We start from the raw sequence: 14,897 nt of genomic DNA on the forward strand, positions 1-14,897 counted from the left end.
TCTATCTGTCTGTCGCCCCTCACTTCTATCTGTCTGTCGCCCCTCACTTCTATCTGTCTGTCGCCCCTCACTTCTATCTGTCTGTCGCCCCTCACTTCTATCTGTCTGTCGCCCCTCACTTCTATCTGTCTGTCGCCCCTCACTTCTATCTGTCTGTCGCCCCTCACTTCTATCTGTCTGTCGCCCCTCACTTCTATCTGTCTGTCGCCCCTCACTTCTATCTGTCTGTCGCCCCTCACTTCTATCTGTCTGTCGCCCCTCACTTCTATCTGTCTGTCGCCCCTCACTTCTATCTGTCTGTCGCCCCTCACTTCTATCTGTCTGTCGCCCCTCACTTCTATCTGTCTGTCGCCCCTCACTTCTATCTGTCTGTCGCCCCTCACTTCTATCTGTCTGTCGCCCCTCACTTCTATCTGTCTGTCGCCCCTCACTTCTATCTGTCTGTCGCCCCTCACTTCTATCTGTCTGTCGCCCCTCACTTCTATCTGTCTGTCGCCCCTCACTTCTATCTGTCTGTCGCCCCTCACTTCTATCTGTCTGTCGCCCCTCACTTCTATCTGTCTGTCGCCCCTCACTTCTATCTGTCTGTCGCCCCTCACTTCTATCTGTCTGTCGCCCCTCACTTCTATCTGTCTGTCGCCCCTCACTTCTATCTGTCTGTCGCCCCTCACTTCTATCTGTCTGTCGCCCCTCACTTCTATCTGTCTGTCGCCCCTCACTTCTATCTGTCTGTCGCCCCTCACTTCTATCTGTCTGTCGCCCCTCACTTCTATCTGTCTGTCGCCCCTCACTTCTATCTGTCTGTCGCCCCTCACTTCTATCTGTCTGTCGCCCCTCACTTCTATCTGTCTGTCGCCCCTCACTTCTATCTGTCTGTCGCCCCTCACTTCTATCTGTCTGTCGCCCCTCACTTCTATCTGTCTGTCGCCCCACACTTCTATCTGTCTGTCGCCCTCACTCTGTCTGTCGCCCTCACTCTGTCTGTCGCCCTCACTCTGTCTGTCGCCCTCACTCTGTCTGTCGCCCTCACTCTGTCTGTCGCCCTCACTCTGTCTGTCGCCCTCACTCTGTCTGTCGCCCTCACTCTGTCTGTCGCCCTCACTCTGTCTGTCGCCCTCACTCTGTCTGTCGCCCTCACTCTGTCTGTCGCCCTCACTCTGTCTGTCGCCCTCACTCTGTCTGTCGCCCTCACTCTGTCTGTCGCCCTCACTCTGTCTGTCGCCCTCACTCTGTCTGTCGCCCTCACTCTGTCTGTCGCCCTCACTCTGTCTGTCGCCCTCACTCTGTCTGTCGCCCTCACTCTGTCTGTCGCCCTCACTCTGTCTGTCGCCCTCACTCTGTCTGTCGCCCTCACTCTGTCTGTCGCCCTCACTCTGTCTGTCGCCCTCACTCTGTCTGTCGCCCTCACTCTGTCTGTCGCCCTCACTCTGTCTGTCGCCCTCACTCTGTCTGTCGCCCTCACTCTGTCTGTCGCCCTCACTCTGTCGCCCTCACTCTGTCGCCCTCACTCTGTCGCCCTCACTCTGTCGCCCTCACTCTGTCGCCCTCACTCTGTCGCCCTCACTCTGTCGCCCTCACTCTATCGCCCTCGCTTTATCTCCCTCACTCTATCTATTTATCGCCCTCACTCTGTCTGTCGCCCTCACTCTGTCGCCCTCACTCTGTCGCCCTCACTCTGTCGCCCTCACTCTGTCGCCCTCACTCTGTCGCCCTCACTCTGTCGCCCTCACTCTGTCGCCCTCACTCTGTCGCCCTCACTCTGTCGCCCTCACTCTGTCGCCCTCACTCTATCGCCCTCGCTTTATCTCCCTCACTCTATCTATTTATCGCCCTCACTCTATCACCCTCACTCTATCTATAGCCCTCATTCTATCTATCTATCTATCGCCCTCACTCAATCTATCTCCCTCACTCTGTCTATCTATCTATCTCCCTCACTCTGTCTATCTATCTATCTCCCTCACTCTGTCTATCTATCGCCCTCATTCTATCTATCGCCCTCACTCTATCTATCGCCCTCACTCTATCTATCGCTCTCACTCTATCTATCGCCCTCACTCTATCTATCGCCCTCACTCTATCTATCGCTCTCACTCTATCTATCGCTCTCACTCTATCTATCGCTCTCACTCTATCTATCGCTCTCACTCTATCTATCTATCGCTCTCACTCTATCTATCTATCGCTCTCACTCTATCTATCTATCGCTCTCACTCTATCTATCTATCGCTCTCACTCTATCTATCTATCGCTCTCACTCTATCTATCTATCGCTCTCACTCTGTCTATCTATCGCTCTCACTCTATCGCTCTCACTCTATCGCTCTCATTCTATCTATCGCTCTCACTCTATCGCTCTCACTCTATCTGTCTATCGCTCTCACTCTATCTATCGCTCTCACTCTATCGCTCTCACTCTGTCTATCTATCGCTCTCACTCTGTCTATCTATCGCTCTCACTCTGTCTATCTATCGCTCTCACTCTATCTATCGCTCTCACTCTATCTATCGCTCTCACTCTGTCTATCTATCGCTCTCACTCTGTCTATCTATCGCTCTCACTCTGTCTATCTATCGCTCTCACTCTGTCTATCTATCGCTCTCACTCTGTCTATCTATCGCTCTCACTCTATCTGTCTATCTATCGCTCTCACTCTGTCTATCTATCTATCGCTCTCACTCTGTCTATCTATCGCTCTCACTCTATCGCTCTCACTCTATCGCTCTCATTCTATCTATCGCTCTCACTCTATCGCTCTCACTATCTATCGCTCTCACTCTATCTATCGCTCTCACTCTGTCTATCTATCGCTCTCACTCTATCTGTCTATCTATCGCTCTCACTCTGTCTATCTATCTATCGCTCTCACTCTGTCTATCTATCGCTCTCACTCTATCGCTCTCACTCTATCGCTCTCATTCTATCTATCGCTCTCACTCTATCGCTCTCACTATCTATCGCTCTCACTCTATCTATCGCTCTCACTCTGTCTATCTATCGCTCTCACTCTGTCTATCTATCGCTCTCACTCTGTCTATCGCTCTCACTCTGTCTATCGCTCTCACTCTGTCTATCGCTCTCACTCTGTCTATCTATCGCTCTCACTCTATCTATCGCTCTCACTCTATCTATCGCTCTCACTCTATCTATCGCTCTCACTCTATCTATCGCTCTCACTCTGTCTATCGCTCTCACTCTGTCTATCTATCGCTCTCATTCTGTCTATCTATCGCTCTCACTCTGTCTATCTATCGCTCTCACTCTGTCTATCTATCGCTCTCACTCTATCTGTCTATCTATCGCTCTCACTCTGTCTATCTATCGCTCTCACTCTGTCTATCTATCGCTCTCACTCTGTCTATCTATCGCTCTCACTCTGTCTATCTATCGCTCTCACTCTGTCTATCTATCGCTCTCACTCTGTCTATCTATCGCTCTCACTCTGTCTATCTATCGCTCTCACTCTGTCTATCTATCGCTCTCACTCTGTCTATCTATCGCTCTCACTCTGTCTATCTATCGCTCTCACTCTGTCTATCTATCGCTCTCACTCTGTCTATCTATCGCTCTCACTCTGTCTATCTATCGCCCCCGACTTCTATCTGTCTATCGCCCCCGACTTCTATCTGTCTATCGCCCCTCACTTCTATCTGTCTATCGCCCCTCACTTCTATCTGTCTGTCGCCCCTCACTTCTATCTGTCTGTCGCCCCTCACTTCTATCTGTCTGTCGCCCCTCACTTCTATCTGTCTGTCGCCCCTCACTTCTATCTGTCTGTCGCCCCTCACTTCTATCTGTCTGTCGCCCCTCACTTCTATCTGTCTGTCGCCCCACACTTCTATCTGTCTGTCGCCCCACACTTCTATCTGTCTGTCGCCCCACACTTCTATCTGTCTGTCGCCCCACACTTCTATCTGTCTGTCGCCCCACACTTCTATCTGTCTGTCGCCCTCACTCTGTCTGTCGCCCTCACTCTGTCTGTCGCCCTCACTCTGTCTGTCGCCCTCACTCTGTCTGTCGCCCTCACTCTGTCTGTCGCCCTCACTCTGTCTGTCGCCCTCACTCTGTCTGTCGCCCTCACTCTGTCTGTCGCCCTCACTCTGTCTGTCGCCCTCACTCTGTCTGTCGCCCTCACTCTGTCTGTCGCCCTCACTCTGTCTGTCGCCCTCACTCTGTCTGTCGCCCTCACTCTGTCTGTCGCCCTCACTCTGTCTGTCGCCCTCACTCTGTCTGTCGCCCTCACTCTGTCGCCCTCACTCTATCGCCCTCACTCTATCGCCCTCACTCTATCGCCCTCGCTTTATCTCCCTCACTCTATCTATTTATCACCCTCACTCTATCTATAGCCCTCATTCTATCTATCTATCTATCGCCCTCACTCAATCTATCTCCCTCACTCTGTCTATCTATCTATCTCCCTCACTCTGTCTATCTATCTATCTCCCTCACTCTATCTGTCTATCTATCTCCCTCACTCTATCTGTCTATCTATCGACTCACTCTACCTGTCTATCTATCGCCCTCACTCTATCGCCCTCACTCTATCGCCCTCACTCTATCGCCCTCACTCCATCTATCGCCCTCACTCCATCTATCGCCCTCACTCCATCTATCGCCCTCACTCCATCTATCGCCCTCACTCCATCTATCGCCCTCACTCCATCTATCGCCCTCACTCCATCTATCGCCCTCACTCCATCTATCGCCCTCACTCCATCTATCGCCCTCACTCCATCTATCGCCCTCACTCCATCTATCGCCCTCACTCCATCTATCGCCCTCACTCCATCTATCGCCCTCACTCCATCTATCGCCCTCACTCCATCTATCGCCCTCACTCCATCTATCGCCCTCACTCCATCTATCGCCCTCATTCTATCTATAGCCCTCATTCTATCTATAGCCCTCATTCTATCTATAGCCCTCATTCTATCTATAGCCCTCATTCTATCTATCTATCGCCCTCACTCAATCTATCTCCCTCACTCTATCTGTCTATCTATCGCCCTCACTCTATCTTTCTATCTATCGCCCTCACTCTATCTATAGCCCTCACTCTGTCTATCGCCCTCACTCTGTCTATCTATCGCCCTCACTCGATCTATCGCCCTCACTCGATCTATCGCCCTCACTCAATCTATCGCCCTCACTCGATCTATCGCCCTCACTCGATCTATCGCCCTCACTCGATCTATCGCCCTCACTCGATCTATCGCCCTCACTCGATCTATCGCCCTCACTCGATCTATCGCCCTCACTCGATCTATCGCCCTCACTCGATCTATCTATCGCCCTCACTCGATCTATCTATCGCCCTCACTCTATCACCCTCCCTCTATCACAAAAGTTATTTACAAAAGTTTAAGCTATTGCTAATATAAATTACAATAACTTTTATTTAAGTATTAATTATTAAACAAAAATTAAAAGCCATTATTATTTGTAATATCAATACATCTGAGTCACGTAAATACAACACCTATTGCATTACAAATGCTATAGGTGTCACATTTGCAAAAGTTATAACTATTGGCATTGTAAATGACAAAGCTATTAATTTCGCTATTTTCAAACCCAACACATAAATAAAAAATGTGTCATTTACAATACCAATAGCTCAAACTTTCCTAATGCGAGACCTATTGCATTGCAAATGCTTGTTTTTGTTAGGCAGGGGGAGAGTAAGTGATTTGTCCTGAATCACAGGATACTGCCGAGACTCGAACCCGGTTCCCCAGCTGGGAGGTCGACCGCTCTAGCCGTCAGGCCACACTTCTCCAATCAAATACACATTTCACATATTACCAACAGTAGAACTTGATCTCTACAGCAGGGACTTAACTGAGATGTCCTGCTGAAATTTTAAGTTTACCCGAGGGCTGTCCACTTTAATAGCAGACATTTTCACTAATCTGATATTGTACGTGAAGGATGTTGGCCACTTTCAATAAGGTTATAGAGTATTACAACAATGTATACAAACCGCACTGCAGGAAATTGTTTCGACCAGAGGGCACTGAAACTAAAATAAAAATGTAATGCAAATATTTATCAATGGACCTCACAACTGCAGAATAAAGAGTTTAGCATTAACAATCTGCATTATGCGAAGAAGCACCTTTTTTGTTTTTTAAAGCAGGACTGTTCACATCGACAGTCCTCCTTTCCAAAATGACCAAACACATGTTGTACAGGCTTAGTTATGTTTCCCAAACTATATAACGATTTTCCCTATGGCGCTATCTAAAGGTAAAACGTACACTGGCATGCGCTGCAACTTTAAAGTCGGACATATTGTTATTATTGCTATAAGTTGTTCTGCATATGTGTCTCTGTTGTTTTGGTCATTTTTGTTGAAACACTCCTTGTGTCTCGATACCTCATCACCCTCAGGCGACCACTTCCTTTGTGGAACGTCCTTACGTCATTCCTCTCCTAAAGCAGCTAGGCTCAGAAACCATGCAAGCGCATCTTTTGACTGGAGAACCACATGCTGTATTCACAAAGTCTCCCTTCTAGAATAAATACTTATATGACATAGATAAGATATCCAGTAGTGTGTGTTGCAAAGATAGCTACTGAAAAGAGAGCCAGGGCGGTAAGAGGGGGCAGTGGCAGTGCTCTCTTACACTGCTTGACGCTAGCCGAATTGCTCCAACACTACAAACTGTGTTTTTACAAACTGTGCTTTTAAATCTGTTACTCGAGAACTTTAGCGATTTTAGTGTTTTAAAATTGGGGCTATATATGACACGGGATGTGTTGATTTCAGAGTGTTGATTTCTGAGGCACACTTAATTTCATGTTGATGCGTCAGCGTTTTAAGCTGTTTGTTATTTAGAAACTGAAATTGCTCACTGACACGCACTCACCGATAGGCTGTGGGACAGGAAATACTCGCCGCCTACACTTCCGCCGAGGCGGTTAGCGGTCCAGTTGAGGGTGGGAGGGCCTATTTAGCCCTCTCGTCACCTCGAGCGCGCAGCGGTCGCGCACAGTGAAGCGCCGGAGAGGCGCCAGAGAGAAGCCCGTCTGTGCCCGTCCGTGACAGGACGGGGCCAGGGGCCAGGATGGTGATCCCTGCACCAGTAAGTGATAACATCATGCACAAGATATCATACACTGCTGCCGAACTACGCCATGTACAAACACCCATTTGTGGAGACTGTGTGTGCAACCAAGTTCAATTTCTAGAAGGCCCCTTCTCATGTAAAAATTGCCGCTTTCAGAGTATGAATGCACCGCTCCGGCTGGAGCAATTAGTCACGCCCGCTTCCCCTGCCCCTATCAACACCGGTTCCCGTAATAAATGCCTCCTATGTAACATTAGATCACTGCCTAAACATCACATGCAGATATGGGATCTTATCTCGGAGGCTGAACCTGACCTATGTTTCTTTACTGAAACTTGGTTAAAACCCCACACTGCACCTACTATTACCTTGGGAATACAGGTGGGATACAAAATTATCTGTCAGGACAGACCCATAAAAAAGGGAGGTGGCCTTGCCATCGTGCATAAAGACAATATCATGGTCTCCACTCTCGAGCAATATTGCTCAGCAGAGATGGAGATGTTGGTTTTTAAAATCAGTACCTCGCCTAAATGTTTTATGAACGGTGCTTTGGTCTATCGGCCTCCTGGACCTATGAACAATTTTTCCAACACTTTGATGGAATTATTGGCCCCCCATGTTAATGTCGAGAAAGACTTTTTATTATTGGGGGATTTTAATATACACGCAGAGCTAAAGGAGGAAAAAGAGACTCAGGACTTCCTAAATGATCTCTTTTCATTGGGATTTTTGCTACGTAATAAAGGACCCACTCATAGGGCCGGACATACTCTGGACCTCATCTTGTCCAGGCTCCTTGGAGTTGAGTGTTCTGCCCCTATTGTAAATCTATGGACGGACCATTTTACTATAGAATTTTATATCCCTGAGATAGGACCAACTCCCAAGAGATCTATTCAGATCCCCATGAAACGGAGACAATGGCACAAGATAACCAATGAACCTTTTAGGGATGCCTTCTCTATCCAAGATTATGCCACAACCAATAACATTGATGTGGCGCTAGAAAGATATGAAAAGGCAGTAACCATTGCCATTGAGCACATAGTTCCTATGAAAACCTTTAAGACCCGCACGACGAAAAATCAGGAGGTGTGGTTTTCAGAGGACCTGAGATCTATGAAGCGTAGAACAAGAAAATTAGAGAAAACCTGGCGTAGATCTCATCTGGAGTCAGATAAATTGGAGTATCAGAGGGCATTAAAATCATATCACAAAGCTATTCGAACAGCTCGCAAACAGCATATTACCTCACAGTTAGAGGCGGTAGGAAATGCGCCGAGGATGCTTTACCAAATACTGAACTCCTTCTTGAAGCCGGCAGCGTGTGAGAGTGTTGACACTTCATCTCAACAACTTTGCAATGATATTTCCTGTTTCTTTACGAACAAGATTGAAACCATCTATGAGAAGATTCATGCCTCCATTGCTTCCATTGGACATGTTACTCTTCCCACTGTCGTCCCAGCGAGTAAAAAGATCACCGCTTCCACTCTGTCAAACTTTTCTAACATCACTTTGGCTGAAGTGGAGGGACTCATTACAACTATAAAGAGTGGGAGTCCTATGGACCAGCTTCCACCGAGAGTGATGGTTTCAGTGAGGAGCATATTAGCACCAGAAATACAAAGTTTGGTCAACCTCTCCTTGGACACAGGCTGTGTCCCACTGGAGTGGAAGAGAGCCCAAGTGCGACCCATTCGCAAGAACACCGCCACTGCATGGGCTGACATGACCAATCTGAGACCCATTTCCCTTTTACCATTCATGGGAAAACTCATAGAAAAGCACGTCACTAAGCACTTGTCCAATCACCTGGAACATACTGGTGCCCTAGATCCATCTCAGTCGGGCTTTAGACCAAAATACAGCACGGAAACAGCGTTGCTGTCGATTACCGATGATCTACGCATGCTCCAGGACAAAGGAACATCAGCTGTCCTGGTGCTGCTAGATCTATCGGCAGCTTTTGATACCATCTCACATGAGATTTTGGTCGAGCGTCTGACTGGGAGTGGACTAGGGGGCATGGCATTGGCTTGGCTAAAGAGCTTTCTTTCGGGTCGGACCCAATGTGTCACCATGGGCAATTTCCGATCCGAGGAGACCAGGATTACTAAGGGGGTGCCACAGGGCTCCTGTTTGAGCCCTACTTTATTCAACATCTATGTGGCCCCCCTGGCTAATATCCTGAGAGCCTTTGGTTTTTGCCCAGTGTCATATGCTGACGATACCCAGCTGCTCTTTCCCTTTGACCATCTTACTCCAGAGGTATTACATTCTTTCTCTGAGGGGATGAGAGCAGTTTCCCAGTGGATGTCTTTGAATATGTTGCAGTGCAATGTTTCAAAGACAGAGGTTATGCTTTTCGGTGAGGCTAAGATCAGCTGGGCTCCTGACTGGTGGCCTTTAGATCTAGGCCCAGTCCCCGAGCCTAAGCAAATAGTCAAGAACCTAGGGGTACGTCTGGAACAAGAACTCAGCTTGAAGCAGCATGTTACCAACATTGTTGGATCTTGCTTTCGGACCATTGGATTGCTGCGCAGAGTTTTTCCATTGCTTCCAGACACCATCAGAAAGACCCTGGTCCAGGCCTTGGTTATCAGTCGTCTTGACTATTGTAATGGTCTCTTGCTGTCAGCTAATGAGGAGGACCTGGATAGGTTACAGGTTGTGCAGAACACCGCAGCCAGGTTGGTTCTAAATGTCCCTCCGAGAACACCTTCAAAACCTCTACTTGCCAGGCTTCATTGGCTTTCCATCCGTCAGAGAGTTGTTTTTAAGATCTGTTGTACGGTTCACAAAGGACTTCATGGTTTGGGTCCCTCCTATCTGGCAGACAAGTTTGTGCCGTATGTTCCTTCTCGTGCTCTACGGTCCAGTGACCAAATGCTTCTCACGATTCCTAGGATCAAGCGGGCAAGGCAAGGGGGTAAGGCTCTGTCTGTGAGGGGACCGAGGATATGGAATGGTCTCCCTCTCCAGCTTAGGCAGCTTGAAAACCATCTGGCCTTCAGGAAAAAGCTGAAGACGTTCTTGTTTCAGGTCTAACCACACAGTCTAAGAACTAGTTTGGAGCCAGGGAATTCGATCTCCTGCAGGTTAAGCAGTCAGATAGCGCGGAGATACTCCCTTGGGAGTTTATTCTAGCGCTCTACAAACCTGCAAAATAAATAAATAAATAAATCTCAGATTCAAACCTTACACTTTCCATTTTTGGATTACTGATGCATAAAAATACCTAACTAAATAATCAATATTAGTTTATCTTTTTCCAGGTCACCCTTGCGCCGCCACAATTCTATAAATACTATGCAAACACTATAACTTACAAAAAACGTTGTGCAACACCTTAATATAAATAAAGGAGAAACCTAAAATACTCCCTGAACAGCCCTGTGATACAACAGTGTATCACCAAACTACAGATGCCAAAAGTAAATTAGGTTGGTTTAGAGATGCCCCAATACAGGGCCTGTTTGGTCATTTGCCTCAGTGTTAAACCTCTCTCCTACCAAAACCGGCGGTATCCTGGCCATTAGACTAGCATTCGCCATGTCTTGCTGCTCTAAACCCCTTTCAATAAATAATGCAGAGAGAGTGACAAGCAGCCTGCTGTGCCCTGCTTACCTGAGCACATCTCCCAAGCTCCTTCCGTCCCAGGGTTTGGAATATTTGCAGGGCGAGCTCGTACGGCAGTTGAATATCAAAGAATGGCACTTCATTAATTTCGTTCTGCAGTGGAGAAGAAGAGACACAATTAATATGCTGTGGATAAGAAAATGCCCAAAATAATTATTGCCAGTGAACATGTGTGACCGACAGCTGGATGTGCCAGTTTTCACTTGAAATAACTGCGGACACTTATTAGGAAGAACGATGGCTTTACTCCTACTGTAGAAAACAAAAGTCTTTCATCGCCCTCCAATGCACAACTCTATGTCTCCTCTTATGCCTCTCTCAATCTATCCTTTACCTGCACTTTCTGACCCGTCCCAAACCTCATTCTACTACCATGATCTCCCCCATAAACCCTTTCTTGCCTCCTCCCTTCCGTGTCACTCCTTGACTCACCCCAAACCTGATTCTACTATTATAATCTCCCAAGTAACACTTCCTAGACTCTTCCCTCCTGTATCCCTTCATTGACTAATCCAAACCTAATCTCACTTCTATGATCCACCAAATAACACTTTCTAGACCCTTCCCTCCTCTATACCTCCTATATCCTATTCAATCAAACTAACAGACTCACATATTCACTGCTCAAATTAAGAATTTATACTTTCCTATACTAATCCACCACTAATCTGCAACCTCCAGGGCCGTAGTACACAGCAATATGAGGGATACGCTGCTTAGATGTATGTCGAATCTAGGTTTAATTGATCTATGGAGACAAAGAGCTGGGAACGCCATGGGAGTCTCATACCACAATTATAAATACAGACATAAATCGCGTATTGATTATGCCCTATTTAGCCTTTCAATTAAGGATCAGGTTAAAAGCATAACATATCTGCCTCTACATTTGTCAGATCATTCTGCTATTTTCTTCTCGATAAAATTAGAGCAGAAATCTACTCACCTATCTTGGTCTTTTGACCAAACAATTCTATTGGAGGACGAGGAGAAAGATTATTTGATGCAGGAAATTGCCTCCTTTTTAGAGCAAAACTTAGGTTCTGCCTCTCTGGACATCGTATGGGAGGCTTGGAAGGCCTTCATGAGGGGTTGTATTACAGGTAGGGCCTCATTCAGGAGAAAGAAATATGAAGAAGCAATTCGACATATAGAGCAAGAATTGACCCATCTAGAATCATCAGACCAGCTCCCTTCTGATAATCAAGAGGAGAAATTAGAACTAAAGGCCAAGCTAGACACATTATTGCAGGAAAGGATAAATAAAAGATGGCAGGCAAGCAAACTTGCCACTTCCAATATGGTGAATCTGCTGGAAAATTGCTGGCTTGGAAAATCAAAGCTGACCAGTCCAGAAACTTTATTAAGGAAGTGAGGGTCGCTGGGGAAGCCAATAGTAGGTCAACAGATATAGCCATTGGGGAAGCCTTTAATGAGTTTTTCCAGAATATTTACACAGAGGAACTTAATGTTAATTTGAATGAAAGGAACGAATGGTTGAATAATATAACTCTCCCAGAATTGGAAAGTCACCAAACTGAAAATATAGATAAAGCTATAACAGAGTTGGAAGTCTCCAACACTATTAAACAACTAGCACAGGGCAAAGCCGCGGGACCAGACGGTCTCCCAGGAGAGTTATACAGGGTACTTAATTCTACTCTTACCGCAGTCCTTACGAACCTTTTTAATAACATAATAATTAGAGGGGAGACACCACCAAGCTCTTGGGGGGAAGCCAATATAACTTTAATATTAAAAACAGGCAAGGACCCAGCTGAGTGTGGATCATATCGCCCAATCTCGCTTCTCAACAATGATTACAACATTTTTACCTCAATCTTGGCTGCGAGATTGGGAAGCGAGATTGGGTCAATTATTCACCCTGATCAAAAGGGGTTTATTAGAGGCCGGCAATTGGCAGACCTAACCTACGATTTGGTGGGAGACGCGGATATTGTTTCAACTTTCGGCCTACCCGTGGCCATTATGACCCTTGACGCTACAAAAGCGTTCAATAGGGTAAACTGGGTATACTTAAATTTAATAATGAAAAAATACCATCTGGGTCCCAAATTTTGTAGGGCCATAGCCTTACTTTATAATAACCCTAGAGCATCCCTATTAATAAATGGTACGCGAACAACTCCTTTCAAAATTAGTCGTGGAACAAGGCAGGGCTGTCCCTTATCCCCCCTTCTCTTTAATTTATATGTAGAACCGTTTGCACAGGCTATTAGGGAGGATACTAACATTCCACATTTTACTTTTTCGGGCTGGGAAAAGAAGATCGGTCTTTATGCCGATGATATAATCATATACACAACTGATCCCGCGTTGGCATTCCCAATTATTATAAAGAAAGCGGAGGATTTTGGAAAATTTTCGGGATATGAAATTAACGCTGGGAAAACAGAAATTATGGTTTGGAATATTCATAACCTCCAGCTACCGGTAAAATCTTCACTGAGGTACTTGGGAATTACAATCACTAAAGATCTAGAACATCTGGCTCAGAACAATTTAGCCCGTATTTCCCGAGAATCCCAAACCTTGATGAAAGCTTGGTCCTTCCTCCCGCTCACCATCTATGGGAGAACTAGCTTGATAAAAATGAGTATCCTCCCGAAATTTACTTTTATTTTTAACTCCATCCCGTTAGTATTTGACACCAAACAGCTTGTAAAATGTCAGCAAAATATTAATTCATTTGTCTGGGGGTATAAATCCAGTAGATTAGCCTGGAAAAAATTGAGAAGGAGAAGAGAAAAAGGGGGGCTCGCATTGCCAGATTTGGAATACTATGCCTGGGCATTTCATCTGACCCACTCAAGGATGTTACTTAAGATCCCTTGGGAAAATGCAAATGGTCTTATGTACAAGGCAATGCTAATGGGTTCGGACCTTCCAGTGAATGGCTTTCTTTTTAAGTTCGGACACCAGAAGTTCTTTAAAAAAATTAGATTAAAGTCACTATCGGGTACTTTAAAAGAATGGTCTCAAATAAAATCTAAGGCCGGGATAGGATACCTGTCTAAATATGCCCCGATTTGGGACTTACCGGGATTAACATCACAAGAAGCTAACACCGTTAAAAGAGTCTTGCTAGATGCAGGTTTCACACAGTGGGGCGATCTCCTGATGGAAGGATCTATCATTGATTGGGATATTTTTAAGCTCAAGTTAACATCACCACTCTCTTGGTTAGTATACCTGCAATTAAGCAGCTGGCTTCGGGTTCAAACTAAGAAGAAAGCGATGATGGGAGAGGAGAGTTTGTTAGAAAATATCCTAGTTGAAAGACCTGCCGGGAAAAAGGAAGTAGCACTCTTTTACTGGCACATCATAGAGGATGGAGAGAGGGATCTCAACCTCCCGGAAAAACTCTGGGCTGCGGAGGGACAACCACATATGGAGGACATATGGGAGGAATCTTTTACCCTTCTCTATAAAATCATCAAGCCAGCATGGCTGAGGCGTAACCATTTTTTTACACTTCACAGAGCGTATTATTCTACCAAACGTCTGTCGAAATTCCAACCTGGGAAGTGTTGTTGCAAATGTTCTTTTCCAGCAGCCTCAGATCTGCACATGTTCTGTGAGTGCCCGAACATGGTCACCTTCTGGAACGAAGTCAGAACAACACTCGAATCTATTCTCGGTTTATCTATCCCGTGCTCATGGCTTTTAATCATTTTTGGAATAAACAACAATATTAAGGGATTAGAGAGAGAATTTTTGTTTTACGCCATTTTACTGGCAAGAAGAGAAATTTGCAAAAACTGGGTCAACATAAACCCCCCAACACATGCAGAGTGGCTGTCTTCATTGTATGCAACTTCAATGCAGGATCTATCCAGAACATGTAGTCCTCGATCTCTGAGATTTTGGGACCTCTTGATCAATTGGAGAAGGGATAGTTAGCTAACCCGGGTTTTTTTTTTTTTTTTTTTTTTTCGGGTCCGATGATTAGGCCTAAAATCTCTCTGTCCAAAGGGAGGCACCGTACAGCTATTGGACAACTGGCCGAACTGGTCCGAAGGGAGAATGTTCGTCCAAGCTCTGCTGGCGACATTGGGACCGACTCTCTGAGTACCTGGAGCCTACTATTGGGCTTCTTTGTGCAATATGGGGGTCTGGCCTCATGTCTGTGCGGATAGGAGCACAGTTGGATCGAT

The 14,897-nt window shown here is 46.2% G+C and overlaps 1 protein-coding gene across 2 annotated transcripts in view; it reads right to left on the bottom strand.

Annotated features, from left to right (window-relative positions):
- The window catches only part of FBXW8 (F-box and WD repeat domain containing 8), a 529,940-nt gene that overhangs the window by 420,761 nt on the left and 94,282 nt on the right, over positions 1-14,897 (bottom strand). For both annotated transcript variants that reach the window (XR_013602517.1, XM_078667126.1), the window contains exon 2: positions 10,708-10,812. Coding sequence is in view for 1 of the 2 variants with exons in the window: in XM_078667126.1 (XP_078523252.1) it covers positions 10,708-10,812 (105 nt within the window). In the remaining variant the exon portion in view is untranslated. The remainder of the gene's footprint in view (positions 1-10,707; positions 10,813-14,897) is intronic.

The sequence above is a fragment of the Lissotriton helveticus genome, chromosome 11 (assembly GCF_964261635.1).
Source record: "Lissotriton helveticus chromosome 11, aLisHel1.1, whole genome shotgun sequence".
Classification (NCBI taxonomy): Eukaryota; Metazoa; Chordata; class Amphibia; order Caudata; family Salamandridae; genus Lissotriton; species Lissotriton helveticus.